The sequence below is a fragment of the Oreochromis aureus genome, linkage group 1 (genome assembly GCF_013358895.1).
Source record: "Oreochromis aureus strain Israel breed Guangdong linkage group 1, ZZ_aureus, whole genome shotgun sequence".
In the NCBI taxonomy this organism is placed as follows: domain Eukaryota; kingdom Metazoa; phylum Chordata; class Actinopteri; order Cichliformes; family Cichlidae; genus Oreochromis; species Oreochromis aureus.
Genome location: NC_052942.1, coordinates 1,929,081 through 1,952,456, shown reverse-complemented (window position 1 = coordinate 1,952,456; position 23,376 = coordinate 1,929,081). Strand labels below are relative to the sequence as shown.

Here is a 23,376-nt window from a genome sequence, read left to right as displayed (position 1 = left end):
TACAAGTCTGTGCCTGGGGGCATGCTTTCTGACCTAAAGTAGGCCCTGATTTATCCTCCTGTTTGACTAATGAGAACCACAATTTTCAAAGTAAACATAATAAAAATTCAAAAAAGGAAAGTGTTTACTGAGATCATGGATTAACAGAGCCAAAAGCTGTTTTTCCATAAACTTCGATATAACCTGACTTTTTTGTAAAACCAGGGAATTCACCACCTACTGGCCACTAGAAGAATTGCAGGTTTATCTCACTGATTGGTTGTTGTTCTTTTTTAATTCTCCACATGGTGAGAAGTTTGAATTGAAGATTAATTCTCTCCAGCTTCATTGAAATTATATTTAAGCTGCGGGCAAAATGAGAATGAATATATAAAAACCAAAGAGACAACAGTGTATCCACAGCACATGTATCTGTACTCATGCTCATCTTTTAACTGCCACACACACGCTGCACCCTGAAGCACCGCAGGAATGTTCACACCCCAGTCTGTGGGAAGATCGAGGAGGCAGTGAGGTGGTGAAAGAGGAGCCAACAAATGTGTGAGAAGCCAATTTTCAAGTGTGAGGCGCAGGAGAACGTTCTCAGACTCTCAGCGTGCATGTAGCCAAACATGAGTGTGCTGCCTGTGATGTCACCTCCACAGGTCCCAGTTGGGTTTTACACTTCCTGTTGTCGTCTCCAGAAGTTTGGGCAGAGGACGACCGAGCCCGTTAGCAGCTTCGCTATAAGTGTACTCATTAATCTGATGTTTAATGGAGCTGTCTGTGGCTGAACTGCTTTTTTGGGAGGGATTTTGGTTCTTCAGCATACCAAACTAACACAGGAGAATAATGCATTTTTTACTCTGCAACTGCAATTACTTGACAATTGTATTTACTTTACAGTGTTGCATATTATAATACATGTTTGCTAACTACCAGCCGACCCAGTGAAGGAGTTAATGTACAGCGCATGTGGGAACTATGAATGAATAGTAAACCAGCAGCACCGAGCAGCTCAGTGCAATAATATTAGCAGAAGACAGCTACCATGTGGAGATCCAGAAATACAGTGAGAACCACAGTGAGCTGTGTGGATGTAATGAGCTGACCCTGGTACATGGGACCAGTGTAACTGAACCAGATACCTGACTACAGATGAATCTACGGAGCTGAGAACAAAGATTGCAGAGACTCAAAACAGCCACACAACCAAGAGCACAACTCCCTGAGTTCCATCAGAGAAGATGCTGCCCTACGCACCGTCTCCAGTACCTCCGTCACTGAATCCAGTCAGCTGACATACACCACTGCAACAGTCAGACAGTCCTAGAAGCACTTGGGTAAAATATCAAAGTTTTGTGTAGAGGAAGCCCCCCTGTGGAGAGCAACTCTGGAGGCTAAAATCAGATCAGTGTTAGTAAGTTAAGTTAACTGAGGTGTCATAACAGACAAGTCTTGGATGAATAAGAAGTACAATAAAAACTGAGGCTCTGGAAATAAAAGCCAACAGCTCTGGCCTAGGGCTGTTCGATATAACGATATATATCGGATGACGATATAAAAACGTCTATCGTTTCATTTTACGCTATCGTTTGTTTCGTGGTGTTGCAAAATAAACTGTTTACGGCAATATTTTGTCACCGTTTTGATGGTCACTGTAGTGGCTATATTAATTTCTTAAAGTTCTCTCTTTCTCTTATATTTAATATAACCACACTACGGACGGACAAGCGCCTGTTTTTATGCATTGTGGTTAGCAACAACGACGGTAACACCATCGCGTGTCCGCTTGTTTATGTTCCACCTAAACCTTTCACAATAAAGCTCAAGATCCTGTTGAGACTTTTCAAAATAAACTGAATCACGTGAAAGATGCAGAGTATTTACGGATGAAAAGCAAAACAAGAGCCGCCAGGTGCTAAAAAATAAACCTTAGACTCAAACGTTAGAACAGGCTTTTCCCTGCAGCACGCCGTGTAATAAATACAAAGAAAACTGCGGCCGTTACAACTTATGTCTAAAAATGTATAGTTTCATGCATCTGTTAAAATACTAGACTCCAGGTACATGACGCGCAGCTGGAAACACTTTCCGCAAGTCGAGCTGCACGAGATTCACAGAATTTGTGATTTATATCGTTATCAGGACGATAGAATTCTTATATCGGGATATGAGATTTTGGTCATATCGCACAGCCCTACTCTGGCCACTCGGTTGAAGAGAGAAGCAGAGGGTAAGAATAGCCTCAAACGGGCCAAAATTGGTGCTGCTGGAACATGAAACAGTTATCAGAGATTTCAAACCTAAAGACATGCACCAAATGTTTTTGCATTGCTAAGGCTGTAGTAAAAAAAAAAAAAGAAGAGTTATTCACATGTATTTTTTATTAACTGCAGAGCAAAAGCAATGCACAGGTTGCATGTTGTTTGCTTCCTGCAGACAGCCTGACAGCGCCTCGCATTCCTTCCTCAGATGGTCGTTCCCTTCTCCTGACTCCTTGCCTGGCGGACACTCCAGCTGCCCAGGTCCTAGAGCGGGCCGTCCTTGAGTCGCGGGTTCGGGAGGTGGAGGAGGAGAACCGGCAGATCCGCCTGCAGCTCAGCCAATCGCAGGGTATGGCTGGCCAGGCAGCGGATGGTAACTATGGCAACCAGCAGTGGGGCGCGTCTGCAGACACGGGGCCCGAGGATGGCGACAACACGGCAGAGGAGAAGAACAACCACACGGGGTGTCCCCGCTCACCCACCGTCCAGAAGTGTGAGGTCAGGATAATCACAAACAGGAGAGAATTTCCTGAACACAAAGCTCAGCGAATCACAGCGGTCCGTTCAAACTAAATGATGGGTGAGGCAGAGGTGGGTTGGCAGGGTCTGAAATCCAGGGGAACACTTTTGTTCTTTGATTTTCTGCCTTTGAGCTCCAACTTCTCAAAGTCTCTTCTACTGAAAAGCGAGTGTTGTGAAATCATATATGTTTGAGAAGCTCAATATGAAAGTTTACATCAGAGGCGGGGGCGAGTGTCCTGCTGTAATCTCCACAAGAGTGACACGCTCCAACAGAGCAATATAGCTTCAGTACTTTAGGAGAAGACTGATGACACTGTGTGTGAATTAGCACATAGGGCAGATCTATAACTGCAGTCACATCTAGTCTGCTGTGAGCTTGTGATGGAAGCCGTTAGCGCCCATAATAGAAAGTATTAATGCTACAGGCTGCCTTTTGCTAAAACTCAGAGCTTCTTCTTCTTCTTTTTGCCTTTAGCTGATCCATGTAGCGTGCGTTTGTGCCGGTCATAACGCCAGCAGAGATGTGGTCACACTGGTCAAGTCGGTCCTCTTTCACAGGTGAGTCTAAATTTGTGTCAGTCCTCTAGTTTAGGTTTTCTGTAGCCATAAATTTACAGGCCTTGAAAATTCTGAAAAGGTCACACTAAACAGAGTTATTTAAAAAAAAATTGAAAGAAAAGTGGAAAAAAATTAAACAAAATGATAGGATGGATGACCTTTGCACTGTAGAACTTAAATCAAGAGGTTTGATTGGTTGGTAGCTGCTGCATAAGTCTTCACTGCTCTGCTCCTGAGATGGTCCCATTTCCCAGTTGGATTCATTCAGCTTATACAGGAAACACGGACAACATGAAAATGTTATGACTTAGATCACTTAAGAATCACATTTTAACTGACTTATCAAGGTTATTGGTGAAAGGATCCAAGAGCATACTACATTTGTTTAATTAAATGGATGCAATCAGATGAAAAAGGGAAAAAAGGAAAATAAAGAAAGAAAATAATAAAAGGAAAAAGTGATGTACATACTTGAATTATTACAACTGATCAAAATATTATTTCTGTCAACCAAACATTTAGCCTTCATTTGCTTTGGTCACATCAGCTAGACAAGCTAGAAATGGAATTACATGTTCTGTCTCCAATTGCTCAGAGACGGGTTGCATCCCACTAGGTCAGAGGTCAGCAACCTTTGGCTAAAGAGCCGTATCTGGCTCACGGGCTAGTAATAAAAACACTGATTTATTCTCTTATATCTGTCATCTGTCCACCTGCACATCCGTGCGGTGCTCTTTTTCGCCCCATTGTTTGGTAGGAGGGGCTAAAATGGCTCATTTGATGTTGAAGGCTGCTCACACCTGTACTAGCTGATCACTGCAACTACTTGCAGGTCACCAAATACGGAAAAATGCAATGCAATAACCTGCAGCCACCATTTTTCCATAGTTGCAAGGAGGATGGTAACTAACGTCACTTAGCTGTAATGTAATCATAACTTACCCCAGCCTTTCAGAAACACTAAAGTAAATCTGACAAACTAATTTCATTTCAAATCTACCCTCAGTGACAACAATGTTTACAGGAAGTTGGAAAAAGTGTTACTAAGATATAGAAATCTACAAAAGGCTACAAACACATTTTTAGAGAATCGTGTTCAAAAAGACAAAGTGTTTACAAATGGTCGAAATTCATGACTATTTCTGCTCTCTTTAGAAATGGGCAGTCTGTGAAGAGCATACCGAGAGCACAATGTGCAATCATGAAAGAACCAGCAATGTGAATGATTAGTCATTGTGCTCAATACATAATAGGTTTATTTATTAGTCACACTGTGTTTGTCTATAATTGTGACTTGGAAGAAGATTTGAGTAATTCATACAAAAATCTTGGTCATTCCAAAAGGAGGTCACAAAATTCTTCTTTTTGTTATAGATGTATATACAAACCCACTTTTACCTAGATATTTTCAGATTAAGTTAACACAAGATTATACAGGAGAAAGAAGAAGCTAAAGTATTTGTGAAGCCTTCTTCAAAAGGCTTTATTTTCCTACGCTAAAGGCAAATAAAAAGAAAAGGATATTAAATAAAAGTGATAAGGGACAAAAAAATGTTTATGGGGAAATTGGATAATCAAAAGCAAGATAAAGAGCCATGAAGGCACTCTTGCTTCAAGCTTTTGTTCAAAGCAGCAAACTGTAGAGCTTGTAGATGAAGATAGCGGCTTCATGGGCAGAGAGCTGCTAATTTAGAAGGCTAATGATAGTGATGCTTTTAGTGGGCTAACTTTAGCCAAGATGAGTAACTACTAGTAAGATAAGTATTCAGCTTTATCAGCAAAACCCTGTGTGGGGTTGTTACTCAACAGAAGAAATGTATTACAGATTACTTGTTACTTCTTTTTAAATTTATGCAGTATGCTGCTTAAGTACTCATTGTACTCATATAAACCTCAGGCTACAGTCCCGCACAGACACAAACGCTTATCCTAACGAGGACACACATTGTTCATTTTTTAGCGTTACATAATAGCATAAACCCACAACAAAAAGCAAAGTTGAACACCAGTCCAAAGAAATTTCAAAGTGATAGCCAAAGAGGTTCTGCTACAGACACATGTACAGGTATGGTTTGGGGTTGGCATACACTAGCTTTGTGTTAGCGAGCTAGCTTTGTGTTAGCGCGTCAGCTTTGTGTTAGCATGTTAGCTTTGTTTTAGCAGGTTAGCTTCATGTTAGCGTGTTAGCTTTGTGTTAGCACATTAGCTTTGTGTTAGCGCATTAGCTTTGTTTTAGCATTGTCACTACCCGATCTGTACCGGAAACCCGATCGGTACCCCGCATGCGCAAATGTTACGTCACTTCCTCTCTTTGCCAACATTGCGACATTCAATATATTTGAATGATACGGTTAGCGCCCAGTTAGCTCCTAGCATTTCTCAACAGCTCTGCCTCCTTTTCGACTACCGGGACATTTAAACAATGGATAATCCGTATATAAAACAAATTCATGCTTTTCTCCTCAACAGAGAGCGTCCCCGATTGAACAACAGCGCCAGTAAAATAAGAAGAATGGCGCCTAATTACAGAGTTAATAATACAGACTTTGTAATGTGTCACGTGAAGATTCATCAGCCAGATGAAGTGTTTACTGACAATTGACAGTGATAGCGGAGATCATCATCACTATTCCAATCAATCCTCTCCACACAGACAAGCATAAACACACTGACTATCACTAAATCAAATTAAACACACGCTTTGTAATGACGCTAATTCAGTTTACAATAGGGTTCATTCGCTCAGTCAGCAGGTGGCAGTATCCTCGAACACTGGGGAGTAAACTACCATTAAAACGAACAGAAGAAGAAGAAAACCCTGCACATGCGCAGTACGGATCGGGTAGACCCGATTTGTACGGTCCGACTTTCTTGCGCGCGCAGTAAGTATCGGGGAGTCCTAATCCGTAACTATCTTTTTATTTTTTTGTTTTTGTCTACATTATATTAAACGTTTCATTATCGGAAACATTTTAAGAGACACTTATTATTCTTAACATTATAACAGATACTCTGACCCGTAACTATCGTAAAACGCTTCGACCGGAAGTAGACACCTTTCGCGCATGCGGGGTACCGATCGGGTTTCCGGTATGGATCGGGTAGTGACAAGCATGTTAGCTTTGTGTTAGCGTGTTAGCGTTGTGTTAGCGTGTTAGCTTTGTGTTAGCATGTTAGCTTTGTGTTAGCGCGTTAGCTTTGTGTTAGCGTGTTAGCTTTGTGTTAGCACGTTAGCTTTGTGTTAGCAGTAAAAACGCAGTTGTTTCTGTCCCAGATGCAGTTTGCCCTTTACTGTTATACTGATGTGCTTTTGTGCACTACAAATAAAAGAGATGTCGATATCGCCGTAGCACGTTACATCACTGTCATACTGAAAAATGTAATCTGATTACAGTATTGTATTGCTATGGAACGTGTTGACATTTTTTTCCTCCTACTGGAAGGACCTCCTTGAACTTGATGCCTGCTTTTTATTTTTCAGGAGAAATCCTCTCCACTTTCATTTTATCACTGACACAGTAGCAAATCGAATCCTGAGTTCTCTGTTCCAGTCCTGGATGGTTCCATCTGTGCAAGTCAGCTTCTACGATGCAGATGAACTCAAGGTAAGAGCACGCCTTGAAAGTACGCAAACCTCGTCCAAATACATCAACACAGCCCTGTTTCCTGTTGTCTGTTAGACAAGGTGAGTCAAAGTCAGACCCTAAATTTATCACATCAAAGGAAAACCTGCACAGTTCAAAGCAACAGCAAGTTGTCAGAGTACCGTTGAATATATTTCCAAATCTTTAGCAGAATAGTTACAGAGCATCAAAGAGTGGGAGACATCAGAGTAAGAGCTGCACGGTACAGTATGCATCTCTAAGAGTCTGACAGAGGAGGTCACAGCTAGTGTCTCTATGTGCTTGTCACTTTAGCAGAGATCAGAACATCGTTAAAGCTCTCTGATCTTACTTTAGGATGAGATAAAGGGTCAAGCTCCCGTTTAGCTTCGATTGTACTCATGTTGGTGCTGAGGGGGTTTCCAGCCTTCTGGTAAGGCACAATGCAACGCACTGTAAAATTTGACTTTAAAAAGTTATGCAGACTCATGGCCCAAAAACGTTAAGTAACAACGTAAGTTATGCTACGTGGTTTATTTTGAGCATGCAGCTCTTAGGTTTATTCAATTTAAAGTTAAACAAACTTTGTACCTACAAAGTTTTATACATGTTATGATGCACAGATTCAGAAAATGTCTTCTCTGTAGTCAGAGATCTTAGTCTTTGTTGATTTCCTGTGCCACATACACCACACAGCTACAGGAACACTGGTTTTAATAACACCGGAGCATCAAGATGAACATGAATACTGACAGAGTCATTGCTCTCCTTGTATTATTCTTGACCTGTTAATTCACTGGTCACGTTCACACAAATACTGGAAATCACCTCAGACATTCTCATGAATCTAAGGATAAATATGACACATCAGAAATAATAATCACAACACTGGTATAATAATGATTTGGTATTAGAGATCATTTTACTATTTTTCTGTATAATTCTAACATTCTTTCTTTTTATGCATTTCTCGCTTGTTTTATGTTAAGATAGGTGGGGATTATGTCCCCCCGTCTTTATCGTTAATGGTCTAGTCCAGTATTTATTTGGGCTGTGACTTAACCAATGAACCTATTGACCAGTACCAACCTGTTATACGTCAGCTGGCTTACCTATGAAGATGTAATTGGTTAATTTGAATTTTTTTTCTGTTTCCTTTATTTAAGCACAAATTGTGTCATGTGTTTCTATGACCCTGATGAAAGCCACGAGCTGAAACGCGTTGGTCAGTTAAGAAAGTTGTTCCTCTTTACTTTTAAGTGTTGCTGGAGTTCCTGCGTTGTTAGTTTCTCATCCATGCACCTTGGAAGTAGGTGAAGTTGTGGCAGAAACTTTGCTGCTTGAGATTACCAGTCTCACGAGCGCTTGCAGACAGCAGTGTACAAGTGTTCCATATTTAGGCCAGATCAGCTGATGTACGTGAGGAAACCAAGTATAAATAAAGTTAAATGCACTCAGTTGATCTAGGTATGTTTTTTGTTGTATTATCGTTGTATTTAAAGTGGCGGCCTGGTATAACACATTCATATAGTTATAAAATGTTAGCAAACTTTTGCTGTCTCAAAATGGTAACGTGCGATTTTCACGTTTGATCTTTCACGTCTACTTTTTTACGTTGGCATGTGTGCTGTTTCCAGTGGTTGTTGGTGTCCGCCTCCTCCTTCAGGTATAGAGTAGAACAATAGTATATGTAATTGTATTGGTGTATGCTGCCCCCTTCAGTCCTGGGATGAATTGCAGGATTGATACATAAACTGCCTGACCCACTGCCTCACACAGCAATAGTTGCCCAAAGGCATGTTACGTTTTAAGATAACCCCACAATAATACAGAGAAAACCCCAAATATCAGATGACAGTAAAGACGTCCAACAGTGAGGCTCTAAAGTGGAACTCCATCAATCCAAGCAGTGTGGGACCATCTAGACTGAGAACGGGACAAAAAACAGTCAAATTGTCCAAAGAAGTGTTTTCTTCTTGAAGCGACCGTTTAAAGAAATGACAAGAACCTTTTCCTAAGAGAGTTCAGGCAGTGTTGCACATGCTTAAATAAATCAGTGTTTCTCATTTTCCTTGCAAAATATAAAGAAATGTGGGATGGCTCAAGACTCTGACACACTCTTATGTCGATCTGTGCATATCTTACTAAACTGCCTTGAAAAGTGATCCTTGCTGGATCTGACCCATGGGCTTCAGATTAAGTGTCACTGAGTTAAGACTTCTGCTCGGTGATTCTGAGCCGCACATCCAGCTCCTTGAAGTTTAAAGACAACAATCACCACAGGAGCTTTCACTCGACAGAAACAACAGCTTATTAAGTTCAAAAAGTCAAGTGACGCTTGAGCACAGAAACGCCAAACGATTTATTTTAACATCATGACTGTTCTCTCAGAGTGGCGGGGATGGAGGGAACAAGCCTGAATTTGTTTGTGTTTCCAACCTGCATCACCCCCGTCACATCATCACATTCTCCTCTCCCTCACAGTCTTAGTGCTAAACAATGAGTCCTTTGTGCTGTCAGAAGCCTCGACCTGCAGCCTCTCTCTTCAGCTTCCATTAACTCACACTAAAACAGGGAAAACAGCCAAGACTCTAAGCCGATTATATTTGCAGATGATTCACTTATGCAGATACAATTACTCAGAATCAGGAGAATTAATTAAAAGAGTCTCTTAGCAGATACTGGAAAAAAACCCAACAAATTGAGGCTTTGTCAGAATGTCCTTATATGGCTTTGTCTTAACCCACGTACTGGAACTGCGCTCATACGTAATGAACAGCTCAGAGCTGTAACAGCTTTAAGAGTTATTCTTGCATTTTTGTGTTTTTTCTCGTTTCAGTCTGAAGTGTCGTGGATACCCAACAAACACTACTCAGGTATTTACGGCTTGATGAAGCTGACGCTAACCAAAGCTTTGCCCTCCGACCTGTCGAAGGTCATCGTCCTGGACACAGACATCACCTTCGCTACGGACATCGCTGAACTCTGGGGCATTTTTAGGAAGTTTACTGGTGAGATCCTCAAACCTGACATTATTACAGAGGTGCTATGAGTGAAAATCAGATCTGTGAAAACAAACTCAGGAGCAAAAACATTGCGTGCTCAACTCCAAAAGGTCAGCGGGTGCTGACACACACATAAATGTCAAACTATAAATGAGAAATTTGTGAAATTCCAAAACTTAGAATGGTGCGTAAAATATAAATAAAGACAGAACCCAACAATTTGCAAATGTCCTAAAGCCATATTTTATTTACATGGCAAGTTATACCACATTTAGAATGAGGCAGTGTACCATTTGTTTTAGAAAAATGTTAGCCCATTTTGAATTTTATGGCAGCAGGACATGTTTACTGCACCGTAGCATTCGGTCTCTATGTAACAACAGCACCACCCTACAATTGAAGATCCGGGCTTTTGAACTGAGTGCTGATAACAAGCCAGCTGATCGATTTCCTCTTTGGTCCGGAGGATGTGGTGACTATGTGGTGTGGCTGTAGCTCAGGAGGCAGGTTATCTGCAGGTTATCTGTTAATTGCAAGGTTGGTGGTTGGGTCCCCGTCTTAGCCCAAGTTGCTCTTTGATCCATCCATCGAAGTATTAATGTGTCTGAATGTTAGATAGAAAACACTTATAAAGAAAAGAGTGCTTGGGTAAATGAGGCACGTTGTATAAAGAGTTGTGAGTGCTCAGAGTAGAAAAGCACTACAGTATAAGAACCGCTTCACTTCATATGACCAAAGAACTTTTCACTTTGCCACAGTCCTTTTTAAGTAAACTGTGGGCCGCAGAAGACTTCAGTGTTTCCGGATCATGTTCACGTGTGGCAGCGTCTTTGCGTTTCTGGATGGCACATTAGTTACAAAATGTTCCCATCAATTTCAAAATGAGCAATTTTTTTCATGAAATAATAAAATATCTCAATTTAAACTTTTTGTTTTCGGTGTTCTACTGTGAATAAAATGTGGAAATCCATGCTGTTTTTATTTTCATAACTGCTGTGTGCCATCACACGTAGTGACAACCATCAGTAAGTTACAGTTAACTGAAAATCTCCTCAAGCAGACCACAGACGTACGGATGTATCTGTGGGTTTAGGTGCATTAGCGGGCAGACACTGCCAGCAGAGTGACTGGCGTCTTAGTATGTGAAGCCTCGATATCAGCTATCAAATAAGAATTTTTTATTTTTTTAAAATTAGCTGAACCAATGATGAAAAAAAGCAGTTGGTTACTGTGAAAATTGATGCTCATTTATGTTTATTATGTTTGTGAACTGTTGAGGGGAAAAACCTGTTGAAAAAGAAGAATGTTTCCTGAAATGTTTGCTCTTCAGCTGATGGTCGTTTTGTTCACAGATAAGCAGGTGATTGGTCTGGTGGAGAATCAAAGTGACTGGTACTTGGGCAACTTATGGAAAAACCACAAACCGTGGCCTGCGCTGGGAAGAGGCTTCAACACAGGTAAACGGGTTTATGGACGAATCTCTGAAGCTGGCAGGTTTGCTCCAAACAGCACAGAACCTGGTGTCGTCTCATTCCTAATAGCACAAAGAATCAGTGTTTGAGGAGTGAATGTTTAGCCCAAAGTGAACGTTTTAAGTTAATGTCACATTGTTAACCAGTGTCCTGCTTCGTGGTTTCAGGCGTCATTCTTCTGTACTTGGAGAGACTGCGGCGAATCGGTTGGGAGCAGATGTGGAGGCTGACGGCAGAGAGGGAACTTATGAGCATGCTCAGTACATCACTCGCTGATCAGGTTAGGGATACCTCCAAACAGGATTGTCAACTCATTACACACTGTTACCGTCATCCGTCTGTGGCCTTCACTGTAACTGATTCTGGGTGAGGAGTCCTTTGATTGTGACTCCGTCGCCTCGGCGCGCACGTATACAGCTCGTCAGTGCTTGGCATCATCCTGGCACTGACGAGCTGTTGGTGTTTTTACAGTCTTGTGTTTGTTGAGCTTTATTGAATTTTTTAAAGACCCTTTTTTGTTTTTTTGATGCCTTGGAGAGCAGGGCTGCAGAATGAGACCCTGAGGCCACGATGAGTGGTGCTTTCACAAATTTGATCCTGTTTACATCATCACAAACATCAGCAGCTCTGATCTATGCATGTCCACAAGAGTCCACAAAGTAATCATAGTGGTAAAAGGATCGAGGCTCTTGATAAAGCTGTGTGTTGTCTGTGTGCAGGACATATTCAACGCCTTCATAAAGCAGAACCCAGTCCTGGTGCACCAGCTCCCCTGCTTCTGGAACGTTCAGCTGTCTGATCACACGCGCTCTGAGCAGTGCTACACTGAGGTGTCTGACCTCAAGGTACGCCAGCTCGCACCATCAGGTTGTTTACTGCCACAGGCTGCCGGCAGGCTGAGTAACAGAAACTTGTTGTGGTTTCAGGTGATCCACTGGAACTCTCCTAAGAAGCTCCGCGTCAAAAACAAACACGTGGAGTTCTTCAGGAACCTCTACCTGACCTTCTTGGAGTATGATGGAAACCTGCTGAGACGGGAACTGTTCGGCTGCCCGACGCAGGCCAGTCCAGAGAGCATCAAGGTTAGCCACACACACACACACACATACACACACACACACACACACACAGGCAATATTTGTGACAGTAGCAAACATCTGAGAGTAATCATTTAACATTATGGGAAAATAATTAAAACATCACTCAGACTGTGTCAGGCAGGAAACAATAACATCCACGCGTTTTCTTAACTGCTCGTCCAGTTCAGGGTCGTGCCGAGCTGAGGTCAGCTGATCTGTCTCTACTTACCTTTGTGGCCTTTGCTGAGTAATATTGTACGGGGGCAGCGCTGTGGTTTCCACTGTTGCCTAAAGCAGCAGTCCCCAACCTTTTTTGCGCCATGGACCGGTTTATGCCCGACAATATTTTCACGGACCGGCAATAAGGTGTCGCGGATAAATACAACAAAATAAAACTAGTGCCGGTACCGAAAAAAAGAAGATTTATTCATAACACACGTGAAAAGACCCAGGAAAACCGAGTTAACGATAAAAACGATAACAAAATAACGCTGAAAACCGTTAAAAACCCTGAAAACCATACATTTCACACCTGAGCCTCAACTCTCGCGGCCCGGTACCAAACGACTCACGGACCGGTACCGGTCCGAGGCCCGGGGGTTGGGGACCGCTGGCCTAAAGTATCTGACCTGTGACCTAAAATGTCATCAGTTTGGGTTTCTGCCCCACAGCTGTAAAAGGATTTTGACATTTTTTAAATAAAACTTGAAGTTAATTTGTTAAATATATATTATGTTACCTGTCAGCTAAACACGTGTACGTGTCTCTTTTTCCAGTAGATTCTTAAGAGATTAATCTGCAGGACAAATCTTGTTTGCAGTATGTTTTTATCTTCTTTTGTTTTGTTTTTTTTGGAGGGTGTTTGGGAAAGAAACAGAGCTATGATAGACAGAAACAAAAAGGGAAACCGATTTAATGTTAAAACTGATTAAAAATGATTTAAAAAATAACGATAAAAACCACCACCGACCGGTGCCGACTCACAGACCGGCACCGGTCGGTGGCCTGGGGGTTGGGGACCGCTGGGTTAGAAGATAAAGAAATTGAAAATGATTTTTAACTGTTGTAACTGTGTGTACTTTTGCTCAGCTACAAAAGGCTCTGGAGGAGCTGGACGAGGACGATCAGTGTTACGACTTCCGCCGAGAGCGACTGACAGTGCACCGAGTTCACCTGTATTTCCTTCAGTATGACTACACGCCCACTGAGGACAACACTGACATCACTCTGGTGGCCCAGCTTTCCATGGACAGGTACTGAACCCGTGTACTGTAATCGTCTCCTGGCTTGGCTCTGTGTGCTTTAAAATGTGTGAAATGACCGTGTGTGCCTCCGACAGGCTGCAGATGCTGGAGGCCATCTGTAAGCACTGGGAAGGCCCCATCAGCCTAGCTCTCTACATGTCTGACGCTGAGGCTCAGCAGTTCCTGCGTTACGCCCAGGCCTCCGAGGTCCTCAAGAACCGCAAGAACGTGGGTTACCACATTGTCTACAAGGAGGGCCAGTTCTACCCGGTCAACCTGGTGAGGAACGTGGCCCTGAAGAATGCCAACACACCCTACGTGTTCCTGACTGACGTGGACTTCCTGCCGATGTACGGTCTCTATGATTACCTCAGGTAAGTCTGACTGTCCTGCTGTAAGGAAACATTTTCATGGCTTGTTTTTTTTTTTTTTTAGAAGAGTGTTTCATATAAATGTTGTGTTATAACTGTTAATTTGGAAACCATTACCACTTGTCACTGACTAAAATAAAATAGATTAATGAACTCTGGAGCCTACACCTTGACTCTCTGCTGTGCGTAGAGACAAACTGAGAGAAACAGGCACTGTGAAAATGGATTTATTGTCAGGGAACGGTCCCGTTCACCCAGAAACACTTGACTTGAGATGCAAGTTTAATCTTTGTCTAGCACAGCGGCCCCCCAACCTTTTTTGCGCCACGGACCGGTTTATGTCCGACAATATTTTCACGGACCGGCCTTTAAGGTGTCGCGGATAAAAATAAAACCAGTACGGTCGGTGGCCCGGGGGTTGGGGACCACTAGTGTAGCATAGCTCTACCAATGTTTAAACCTGGACAAAGAAGAGATAATGTTTCCCTCCTTTCCACCAGGATATTCCTGCCATGATTCGGTCTAGTTTTTCTGTCTCTTTGCTAATTCATTGCGAGGGTTTTTGACTCGATTATATCCGCCTAATGGGAGACGCACTGATCACAAAGTGCTGTGTAGTCTGAGCCCAGCATTAGACGTGAGTCATGAGTCCTGCATAAAATCCTTTTGGAGTAGTTTTCCTAACCAAGAACCAAAGAAATCATTCGTTATTCATTATCCATGGTATTTCTGGATGTTTTACTTTGAACTTTCAGACTGCAATCCTGTTTTCGAGGTTTTAGTCATGCCTGTTGGTAGATACGTGCTGCTTTAGCTGCCTCTCACTTCCTGTTTGCTGCTGCAGAAAGTCTGTGGTGCAAATGGACATGGCTCACACAAAGAAGGCTCTGGTGGTTCCAGCTTTCGAGACCCTTCGTTACCGTCTGTCCTTCCCCAAATCCAAAGCCGAGCTGCTCTCCATGCTGGACATGGGGACTCTCTACACCTTCAGGTTTCTAATTACGACCCAAAATTAACTTTTCTGATCAGTCGATGATGATTGGAGGATTATTTAACTGGCAATGTCTCCTTCTTCCTGCCTGTCACAGGTATCATGTGTGGCCAAAGGGTCACGCGCCTACCAACTATGCCAAATGGCGAACGGCCACCACGCCCTATAAAGTGGAGTGGGAGCCAGACTTTGAGCCGTACGTTGTGGTGAGAAGAGAATGTCCCGAGTACGACCAGCGCTTTGTGGGCTTTGGCTGGAACAAGGTGTCCCATATCATGGAGCTGGATGCACAGGTAAACGTGCTCATGTACACAATAATCTGGTCAAAGATGGCAGGCAGGGGAAGAACGACAGGGTGGGGTGGGGTGTGGGATAGTAATCAGTTATAAACTGATTTAAGTAAATCCTTTCGTGTTTCTTGCCGATCGCTTGCTAACTCAGATTTCAGCTCCCGCCACGACCCAGCTTGAGTGTTGTGACTGAGGCAAGTAGCATCTCCTCACGGGTTTTATGGTACCTGACTCCATCCTTTGGCTCCTCCACGCCGTGACGGTGTCCCGTCCTTAGCAGAAAAGCATAATGTTTCCATGCTTGACTTTCTCTTTCTCCAAACGTGGCACATCGAGTTGATGCTAAAGAACTTGATTTTGGTTTCATATGACCACACAACTTTCTCCCAAGCCTTTTCTGAATCATTTGGATTTTTACTGGTAAACCTAAGTCATGTGCCTCCTGGAACAGGAGGACCTTGCAAGCGCTGCTAGATATCAGTCCACTGTGGGGTACCAGTTGTGGTGTTCTTGGTGTCTGTGTTCCCAGCAAACTTCAGATCATTAACACGTTCCTCCCATGTAGCTTTGGGCTGAGCCACCATCTTTTTCATGATCATCTTCAGCCCATGAGGCAAGAGCTCACGTGGAGCTCCAGACAGAGGGGCGAGTGATGGTCGTTTTACATTTCTTCCATTTCTGATTAATCGCCTTCTCATCAAGCTTCTTTGGTCTGTGTGCCTCATACGCATAATGTATAATGTAATTAAATTTAATTGCAGTTGTAATCTGTGTGTCACATGAGCCCACAGTCAGTATGTGGGAGTCTGGCTGGGCTGTAGGATCTCAGATACTTGTTTTACTCAGTGTCACACAAATCATTGTATACCTTTACTGTAAAGTAATAATTGAGCAGCTTCACAGCAACATTCATGTGCTTTTTTTAAAATAAGGCAACAGCCCTACCATATTAGAGAGAGTACCCCAGTGAGCCCCTATGAGCAGGCACTTGGTGACAGTGGGAAGGAGGAAGTCTCTTTTAACAGGAAAAAGACTTCCAGCAGAACCAAAACCATGCTCCGGGTAGGAGATAACGTATAGTTTATGCATCCCAGTGTTCCAGCAGCCATCTAACCATGATGCAGTATGGAGCCTAAATCTAAAATGAAGCATTGTCCGTATCCATTCACCATAGCAGCGCCACTATTGTGGAGCAATGTGTGTTTAGATGAGATTTAATATGAATTTCCATGTAATGGGAAAGATTTGCATTTTTTTTACCAATTGATCACAGTTAATTGCCATATTATCACAAAGTGATTGCATGTAATTGCCAGCCTGACCCCATTAAATTTCAAGCTGATAACAGATGAACTCCAGGTTATTGCCATTTTATCACCTTCTTGTTGCAGACCTGGTTCAGTTCAGTGTACACACTCACGATAATTTTGGTCATCATTTTTGGCTTTTCCCTCGCGTGGCTGTAGCGTAAAATTAATATCCTTTAACCCGACCCATCCTGTTTTGATAAACCTACCCAAACTGTGACTGGAGGCTGAAAGCCATTTAAAAGGACAGAAGCCTGCCCAGCTTCTCCTACATGTTTTCATACTGTCCAGAGATAATCTTCTCCATGTATCATCTCTTTCTTCTTTTCAGGAGTATGACTTGATGGTCCTGCCGAATGCTTTCATGATCCACATGCCCCACGCTCCCAGCTTCGACATCTCTAAATTTCGCTCCAGCTCCAGCTACCGCAACTGTCTGAACACCCTGAAGGATGAGTTCCACCAGGATCTGTCCAGGAAGTATGGCTCTGCAGCTCTCAAGTACCTCACTGCCCAGAGAAACATCTAGAAAGTAGACTTGTCAAGAGCAGCTCTGTCAGCCCCGTGAGCTCCGACGCGTACTGACGCTGGAGGGGAGTGCATCGTTACAGAGTGTGGATATAAGCTTTACAGCCCTTTTGAGCATCCCCGGGCTCCTGTGCATTAATTCTCCAGTCGACTGCAACTCAGAGTGACTGAGGACCGGACGCAGAGACGAAAACCAAAACAGGACAGCACAGCTGCGGATTTTTAACGCGGGACTCTGACACGGCCGAAGGGGACAATAGACGAGAGTGGAAACTGATGGGACTAGCTTTAAGGCGAGGAAACAACAACCATATTCTTACAATTTGTTCTGACAATCAGGGCTTTTTTCAAGAAGACACACAGTGAGCCAGTCGATCTCCACGGATATTTGGATATTTTGCACCTGGGGAAAAACTTCCGACATTAGGAACTATATTTGGGAGGCACGTCGAACTGGAGATTTAAGCCTTATCACTTTCCTGATATTTACTGAGATATTTAATTTTTTTTTTTTTTTTCTTCAGTGCAAATCTGAACCAATGATAGTGAACATTTGCATTTACAATGTTTTGATTATGGCTTTACACAAAAATCAGTTTTTTTTTTGTTTCTATATTTTCTGACCTCTTATAAAGAAATCCATAGTGTCCTGGTCAAACGATTTAAGTTTCTTCTGTGGGCTTCAGGGATGTGCTGTGTGTGTGTGTGTGTGCGTGTGTGTGTGTGAGAGAGACGGAGAGAGCGATCCAGCTGCATCACTGGGCACGTCTTCAACACGCTTACAGCTCGTCTTCAGTGTCACGCTTGCTTCTGTCTTGCATGTAAAGAGTTGCACAACACATTCTTGTCATGTTGGAAAAATCTGCATTTTTCTCCCATTATTCCTCTCTTGGAAACAGAAAATTATTGATGAGATGTGTCATTACCAATTGGGACCAATGCTGACACATAATCGTGAGTGATGAAATGAAGGTGTTGGCTTTGAAATAAAAGTGCGGCGACGGGCACGAGCTTATTTTTTGTGCCATTACATTTATAACGTGTCTGAATCACTGGATTGTACGTGCCATCTACTGTACTGTTTTACCCACTGTGCTGCTGTTTTTGTAAAGTCCAGCTGAAATGTTTCTGCAGCCAAAGTTCAGTTTATTGTTATTCCAACTTGCAGACTAGAATCTGAAGGATTTCTACAGCTTGTTGTCAGATTATTTCGATGCGGATCGAGTCTTCTAATCAGGAGGTGACGTTGAATTATCACAGGAAAAAGAAGCTTCTGTGTCCTCTTCTCTTTGCCAAATTGAATATTTTGCCAAGCTAATTCTACATGGGATTTGAAGCTATTTAAAATGAAACAGCTGACCGGCTAACTCACAGGATGTGCTTGAATGTTTACTGACAGAGAAAAGAAAAGAGTAAAAAAGTAGCGTAGTGTTCCCAACTTTGTGTCATAGCCTGTTACATGATATCAGTAAACCTGGCAACCTCCACTCTCACAGGAATAACGTTGGTGAGGGGTGGTGCAGTTGGAGAACTGCATCCTGCACTGACAACTTTGTGATTGCTTTAGTTAACGCGGTCACCCGTAGTTTTTTTTTTGTGAAATGGCAAGTTGCAAACGCTCCCCAACAAACCACTGAGTGATAGTAAAACTATCAGGAGTGTGACACAAACCCGAGATACCAAGAGAAACTTCAAAGTAAAAGTTTTTTCAATGAAATGCACAACTTTTACTCTGACGGCTGACGTTCTCCGTTTCAGGTCAACCGGAAACCTGATAGTTTCACTGCAAAACGATTAGTTAGTGAGTGTTTGCAGACTAGTCTTCTATATAAACTACAGGTGACCATGGCAATCTTCTAGCAGCCAAAGAAATGACAGGGTAGTTTTCAGTGCAGCACTCTTTGTGATTAACTTCACCGAGGGACAGCAGTCACCCACCAACAAGCACTCGCCAACCAGTTGGGGAATACTCATTCCTCCTTAACCGACGAGCCTGCAGGCCTGTGTCACTGGAGACTAATTAATGACGTAGTGAAATCAGAGCATGAGGTCACTGGATGTCAAGCGCAGTCACAGTAAACTTCCTGTCCAGCAATATTTGTTGTCACATTTGTTTGTAAGGCTGTTTACATCAACCAAACCAAGTTACAGGTCAAAGTCTGACACAGAAGGCTTTTTTTTGTAAGTGAAAGTTTTTAACTCCTTGTCTTTGTTTTTTCTGTTACTGGCACAAAAGAGCTTCCGTACGTTGAGGCTTCATAAAGTCCAGATGGTTATTTTTTTTTCCACCGATGCACATTTATTCAGTTTGCTTAGTTGCATTTAGAAAAGTATTTTTTTACAAAGTGCATTACAAAAACATATCATACACGCCTTCTAAAAACTCTTCTACACCCAGTGATTTATTAAAACAGATGGTGTGTAAATGATAACAGAACCATGCAAGATTTAAGTGCAGCATCAAGAATTAAATACAGTGTGACTGAATATTTAAAAAAAAGCTTTAATAAGGAAGATAATAAGAAATCCGATTTTCTCAAGCGACGATGTCCGTTCAGTCTTAAAGTGTGGGTTTGGGAAAAGTTGTCAGGTTGAGGATGTCATCACGTGGAAATCAGTGCGGACATCTTGTGCCGGTGGTTTGTTAGTCTTTGCAGTGGGCACGCTAACCCTGCACCCAGTTCAGATCTTGATACCAAGCTAAGAGCACAACCAATCTAGTCAAAATATCTGACGTGTGTCAAACTGAATAACTTGGTTACAAATCAGTTTTCTTTAAAATCACAAGAGTACAGCGAGCGTCCAAATATCTGTTGCCAGCTACATGAAGTTCAAAGGTTGTGCCCTCATATATAACTCATGCAGGAGAACCGGCTCCCCTGTCACTGTTATGCAGCCGCTTTGGCTTTTTACTTTTGTATAATAGGAAGGAGGAGCATCCGCCATCTTTATATACAGTCTATGTAAACAACCAACAGCCGTCAATCCAGAAAGCTTCTCTTGGAGTTTCCAGAACTGATCCATGTGCTGCAGAAAGATATTTATTTCAGTTGGACTTTATTCATTTTCTGTTTGTTTTTAATGATGCTCTGTCCAACATTTCCAATCAGTAAAATATGATGAAATAAATTTGTCATGTTGTTATGACATGTAGCATTGGACATGATGGATACGTCCGACTGCTTTGGTTTAGTTTTTGGTTATTTGAACGCTTTGGTCGGTTATGCTCAGAAGCATCCGTGTTTAACGTTATGTTGGAGCTGCCCGCAGGTTGATCACGATGTTTGCATCCTTCCCTGTAGCACAGGAGAACAAAAACAAGCACCAGGATGCAGCGTTATCGCTTGTAGCAGCATCGCGCTGTAGTTTTGTTTTTGAGCATTCTCTCTACAAATTTTCATCTCTACCTGCATTTAGAGGGAGGGGAAGCAAGCAGAGAAGACTAAAAGCAGATCTCGTGTAATTTCCACTGCAAATACGGCAAACATGGGAGGTGGGTCACGAGCGACGGTGTGTGTGACAGCCGTTTGACGAGGACTGAGCGCAGACGGTGCCGTGAAGAGCCCTGCTCCCTGCCCACTCCCACCCACACCACCTCTATTGCCGTGTTGTTGATTGTGGTAAATGCTAGTGCCTTTGCTGTATTGTGAAACTGGATATTGATTGTACTGTTGTACCGACAGGGCCTGGGGATAGTCAGGCGCTCTATTTATTATTGTTGACTCAAATCGATCATATTTTTCTATGTAAGTGCTTTAAATAAATTTGCCCTTTTTATCACTTGGTCTGTATTTAGTTTTTCAGCATTCTTGACAAACACAACTCCGCTCTGCGTGGGGTGAGAATGCAAGTACTCCTCAAGCTCTCTAAAGTAGCATTAAATGAACAAACGCAGCAGCATTCGGATCCAAGGATGTCTTGGGATCTCCAGGAATTCAGAATATTTGCCAAGGTCAGTGGTTTTAAGCCGGCTGAATCTTCCATGTGTGTAATTGGCCTAGTGAAAATTCCAAAATACAAACCAAATTGTTTTGGATGAATAGGTCCCCTGATGGCTCTCATCCCTTTTAATGCAAATTACAATACAGTAATTGGATACAGAACTTTGCCTGCAGTTTGTTCAGAAGTGAATCATTTCTTAACAAATTGGGTTGAGAGAGTAGAAAAGCAAATGAATAAACATTTAGAAAAGCATTTATGTTTTCATTCATATATATATATGTATATGTGTGTGTGTGTGTAAAGCCAGAAATGCCGACAATACAGAATATTCTGAGTATGAGGCAAAGAGTGGGCTGCACTGTGCCCCGGGGCATTTAAGTTTTTACAAGTACATCCAAAATATAGTAAAATGTAGCATAACATGGAAATACGTATAGTTACATACGTGTAGTATACCCTTCTGCTTCCAAGGTTATTATCGTTAACGAAAACTAACGAAATAACGAAAACTAGAAGTGAAAAAACATTTTCGTTAACGGAAATAAAAATAAAAACAAAAGAAGGAAAACTAACTAAAACTGTAATGAGTGTTCACAAAACTAACTAAAATTAACTGAATTTATAGCAAAAATGTGTTTAGTTTTCGTTGATGTGTGCGTGTCATACAATAGTCAAGGGTGAAAATTAAGTTTAGTTTCCAGGGTTTTTTCTTGCTGTGTCTCATTATGCCAGCAGGTGGCAGTACGTTAGTCGAGTCGTCTGTGCTGCTGCTCCGTCCACGCGCAGAATCATGTCAGGAAAAGTCTGGAGAAAGCGCCAGAGTCCAATTTGGGATTACTTTGAATATGACTGTGTTTTGGATAAAGCAAGTGTCTTGTAGTGGAACGAGAGAAATTATGAGGGACATTTCTAAAAGGAAAAAAAATCCCACAAACCTTAAAGTGCACTTGAAAAGCTCACACAAGAAGGCTAACCTAGCTTACCTGGAGAAGGTAAGGGAGCACGCCCAACCCTCATCCCCAGAAACAGAAGCTAACCCCAGGCAAGGCAGCGTGATGCATCCCGAGACAACAGGACTGGGATATCTACATAACTGTGTGAGTCAATTGCCTTAACACCCGGTGCTGCAAGAGTTAATAGTCTCATTGCGGCCAAGATATACATTTTATAGTTGCCTGGTATCAACGGTTGTTCATCTGCCTTTATTTATTTATTTAAAGAACCCATAGGTGGGAATGTGAGTTGTCTGTCTCTGCGTGTTAGCCCTGCGACAGACAGGCGACCTGTCCAGGGTGCAGGGTATGGTAGCTGGAATAGCAACATACCCAAGGATAAGCAGAAGAGAATGACTGATATGATGAAACTGGGATTTTGTTACACTTTATTGCAAACACAACTAAAACTATAACTGAAACTAATCAAAACTAAACTGAAACTAAGGATTTTCAAAAAAATAAAAACTAAACTAAACTAGCAAACAATTGGTAAAAACTAATTAAAATGATATAAAATTGAAAATCTGAAGTCAAAACGAAATAAAAATAAAAACTAATGAAAATTGCAAAACTATTAAAACCCTGTCTGCTTCTCTGCGTTCCATCGTCAAATGCCGAGCAGGTCTTCATCTCATGATTAGCACATGTCACATTAAGGCTACGTCCACACTAGCCAGGATAGATTTGAAAACTGCGTTTTCATCTGAAAACTCTCTGCGTCCACACTAGCGTTTTCAGTCATTTTCACAGAGTTGTGCGTCCACATTGAAATGGATGAAAACGCTTACGTTCCAGTACTGCGCACGCGCAAAAGCGAGTGAGAATTAAAGAATTTGAAGAAAAGCTGTCTGGAGCATGTACAAACTGATAAAATTCTTTTTTAGGGCTGTCAAAATTGAGAGCAATCAAAACAACTGCTGTATAATGCCCTCCGCCATCTTTGTTTAATTAGTCACATGACTGCATCACATGACTAAAATGCGCCATCGTTTTAGAAAGGCTGTGTTTTCGTGTGTCCACACTGCGATGGGACAGCTCCGTTTGCAAATGTATGTGTTTTCAAGAGCGTTTTCAAAACGCTGCGTTTTTCCTTGAGGAAAGCGCCGTCTCAGTGTGGACGGGAGGCCAAAACGGAGAGAAAACGTTGTGTTTTAGTGTGGACGTAGCCTTAGACGTAGTATGACCCATGCTCAAGCTCCCATTTCACAGCAGGAGAACATCCAC

At 42.2% G+C, this 23,376-nt stretch overlaps 1 protein-coding gene across 3 annotated transcripts in view; it reads left to right on the top strand.

Annotated features, from left to right (window-relative positions):
• Positions 1 to 20,995, top strand: part of large2 (LARGE xylosyl- and glucuronyltransferase 2) — a 112,134-nt gene extending 91,139 nt beyond the window's left edge. For 2 of the 3 annotated variants that reach the window (XM_039618660.1, XM_039618731.1), the window contains 13 exons: positions 2,455 to 2,744; positions 3,244 to 3,326; positions 6,808 to 6,931; positions 9,768 to 9,939; positions 11,286 to 11,390; positions 11,573 to 11,685; positions 12,125 to 12,250; positions 12,332 to 12,487; positions 13,574 to 13,737; positions 13,824 to 14,102; positions 14,944 to 15,090; positions 15,188 to 15,383; positions 17,019 to 17,216. In XM_039618660.1, coding sequence (XP_039474594.1) covers positions 2,455 to 2,744; positions 3,244 to 3,326; positions 6,808 to 6,931; positions 9,768 to 9,939; positions 11,286 to 11,390; positions 11,573 to 11,685; positions 12,125 to 12,250; positions 12,332 to 12,487; positions 13,574 to 13,737; positions 13,824 to 14,102; positions 14,944 to 15,090; positions 15,188 to 15,383; positions 17,019 to 17,216 — 2,153 coding nt within the window. Of the gene's footprint in view, positions 1 to 2,454; positions 2,745 to 3,243; positions 3,327 to 6,807; positions 6,932 to 9,767; positions 9,940 to 11,285; positions 11,391 to 11,572; positions 11,686 to 12,124; positions 12,251 to 12,331; positions 12,488 to 13,573; positions 13,738 to 13,823; positions 14,103 to 14,943; positions 15,091 to 15,187; positions 15,384 to 17,018 lie in introns of all 3 variants that reach the window. The other variant, XM_039618695.1, reaches the window with a different exon arrangement.
• The last annotated feature ends 2,381 nt before the right edge of the window (positions 20,996 to 23,376 follow it).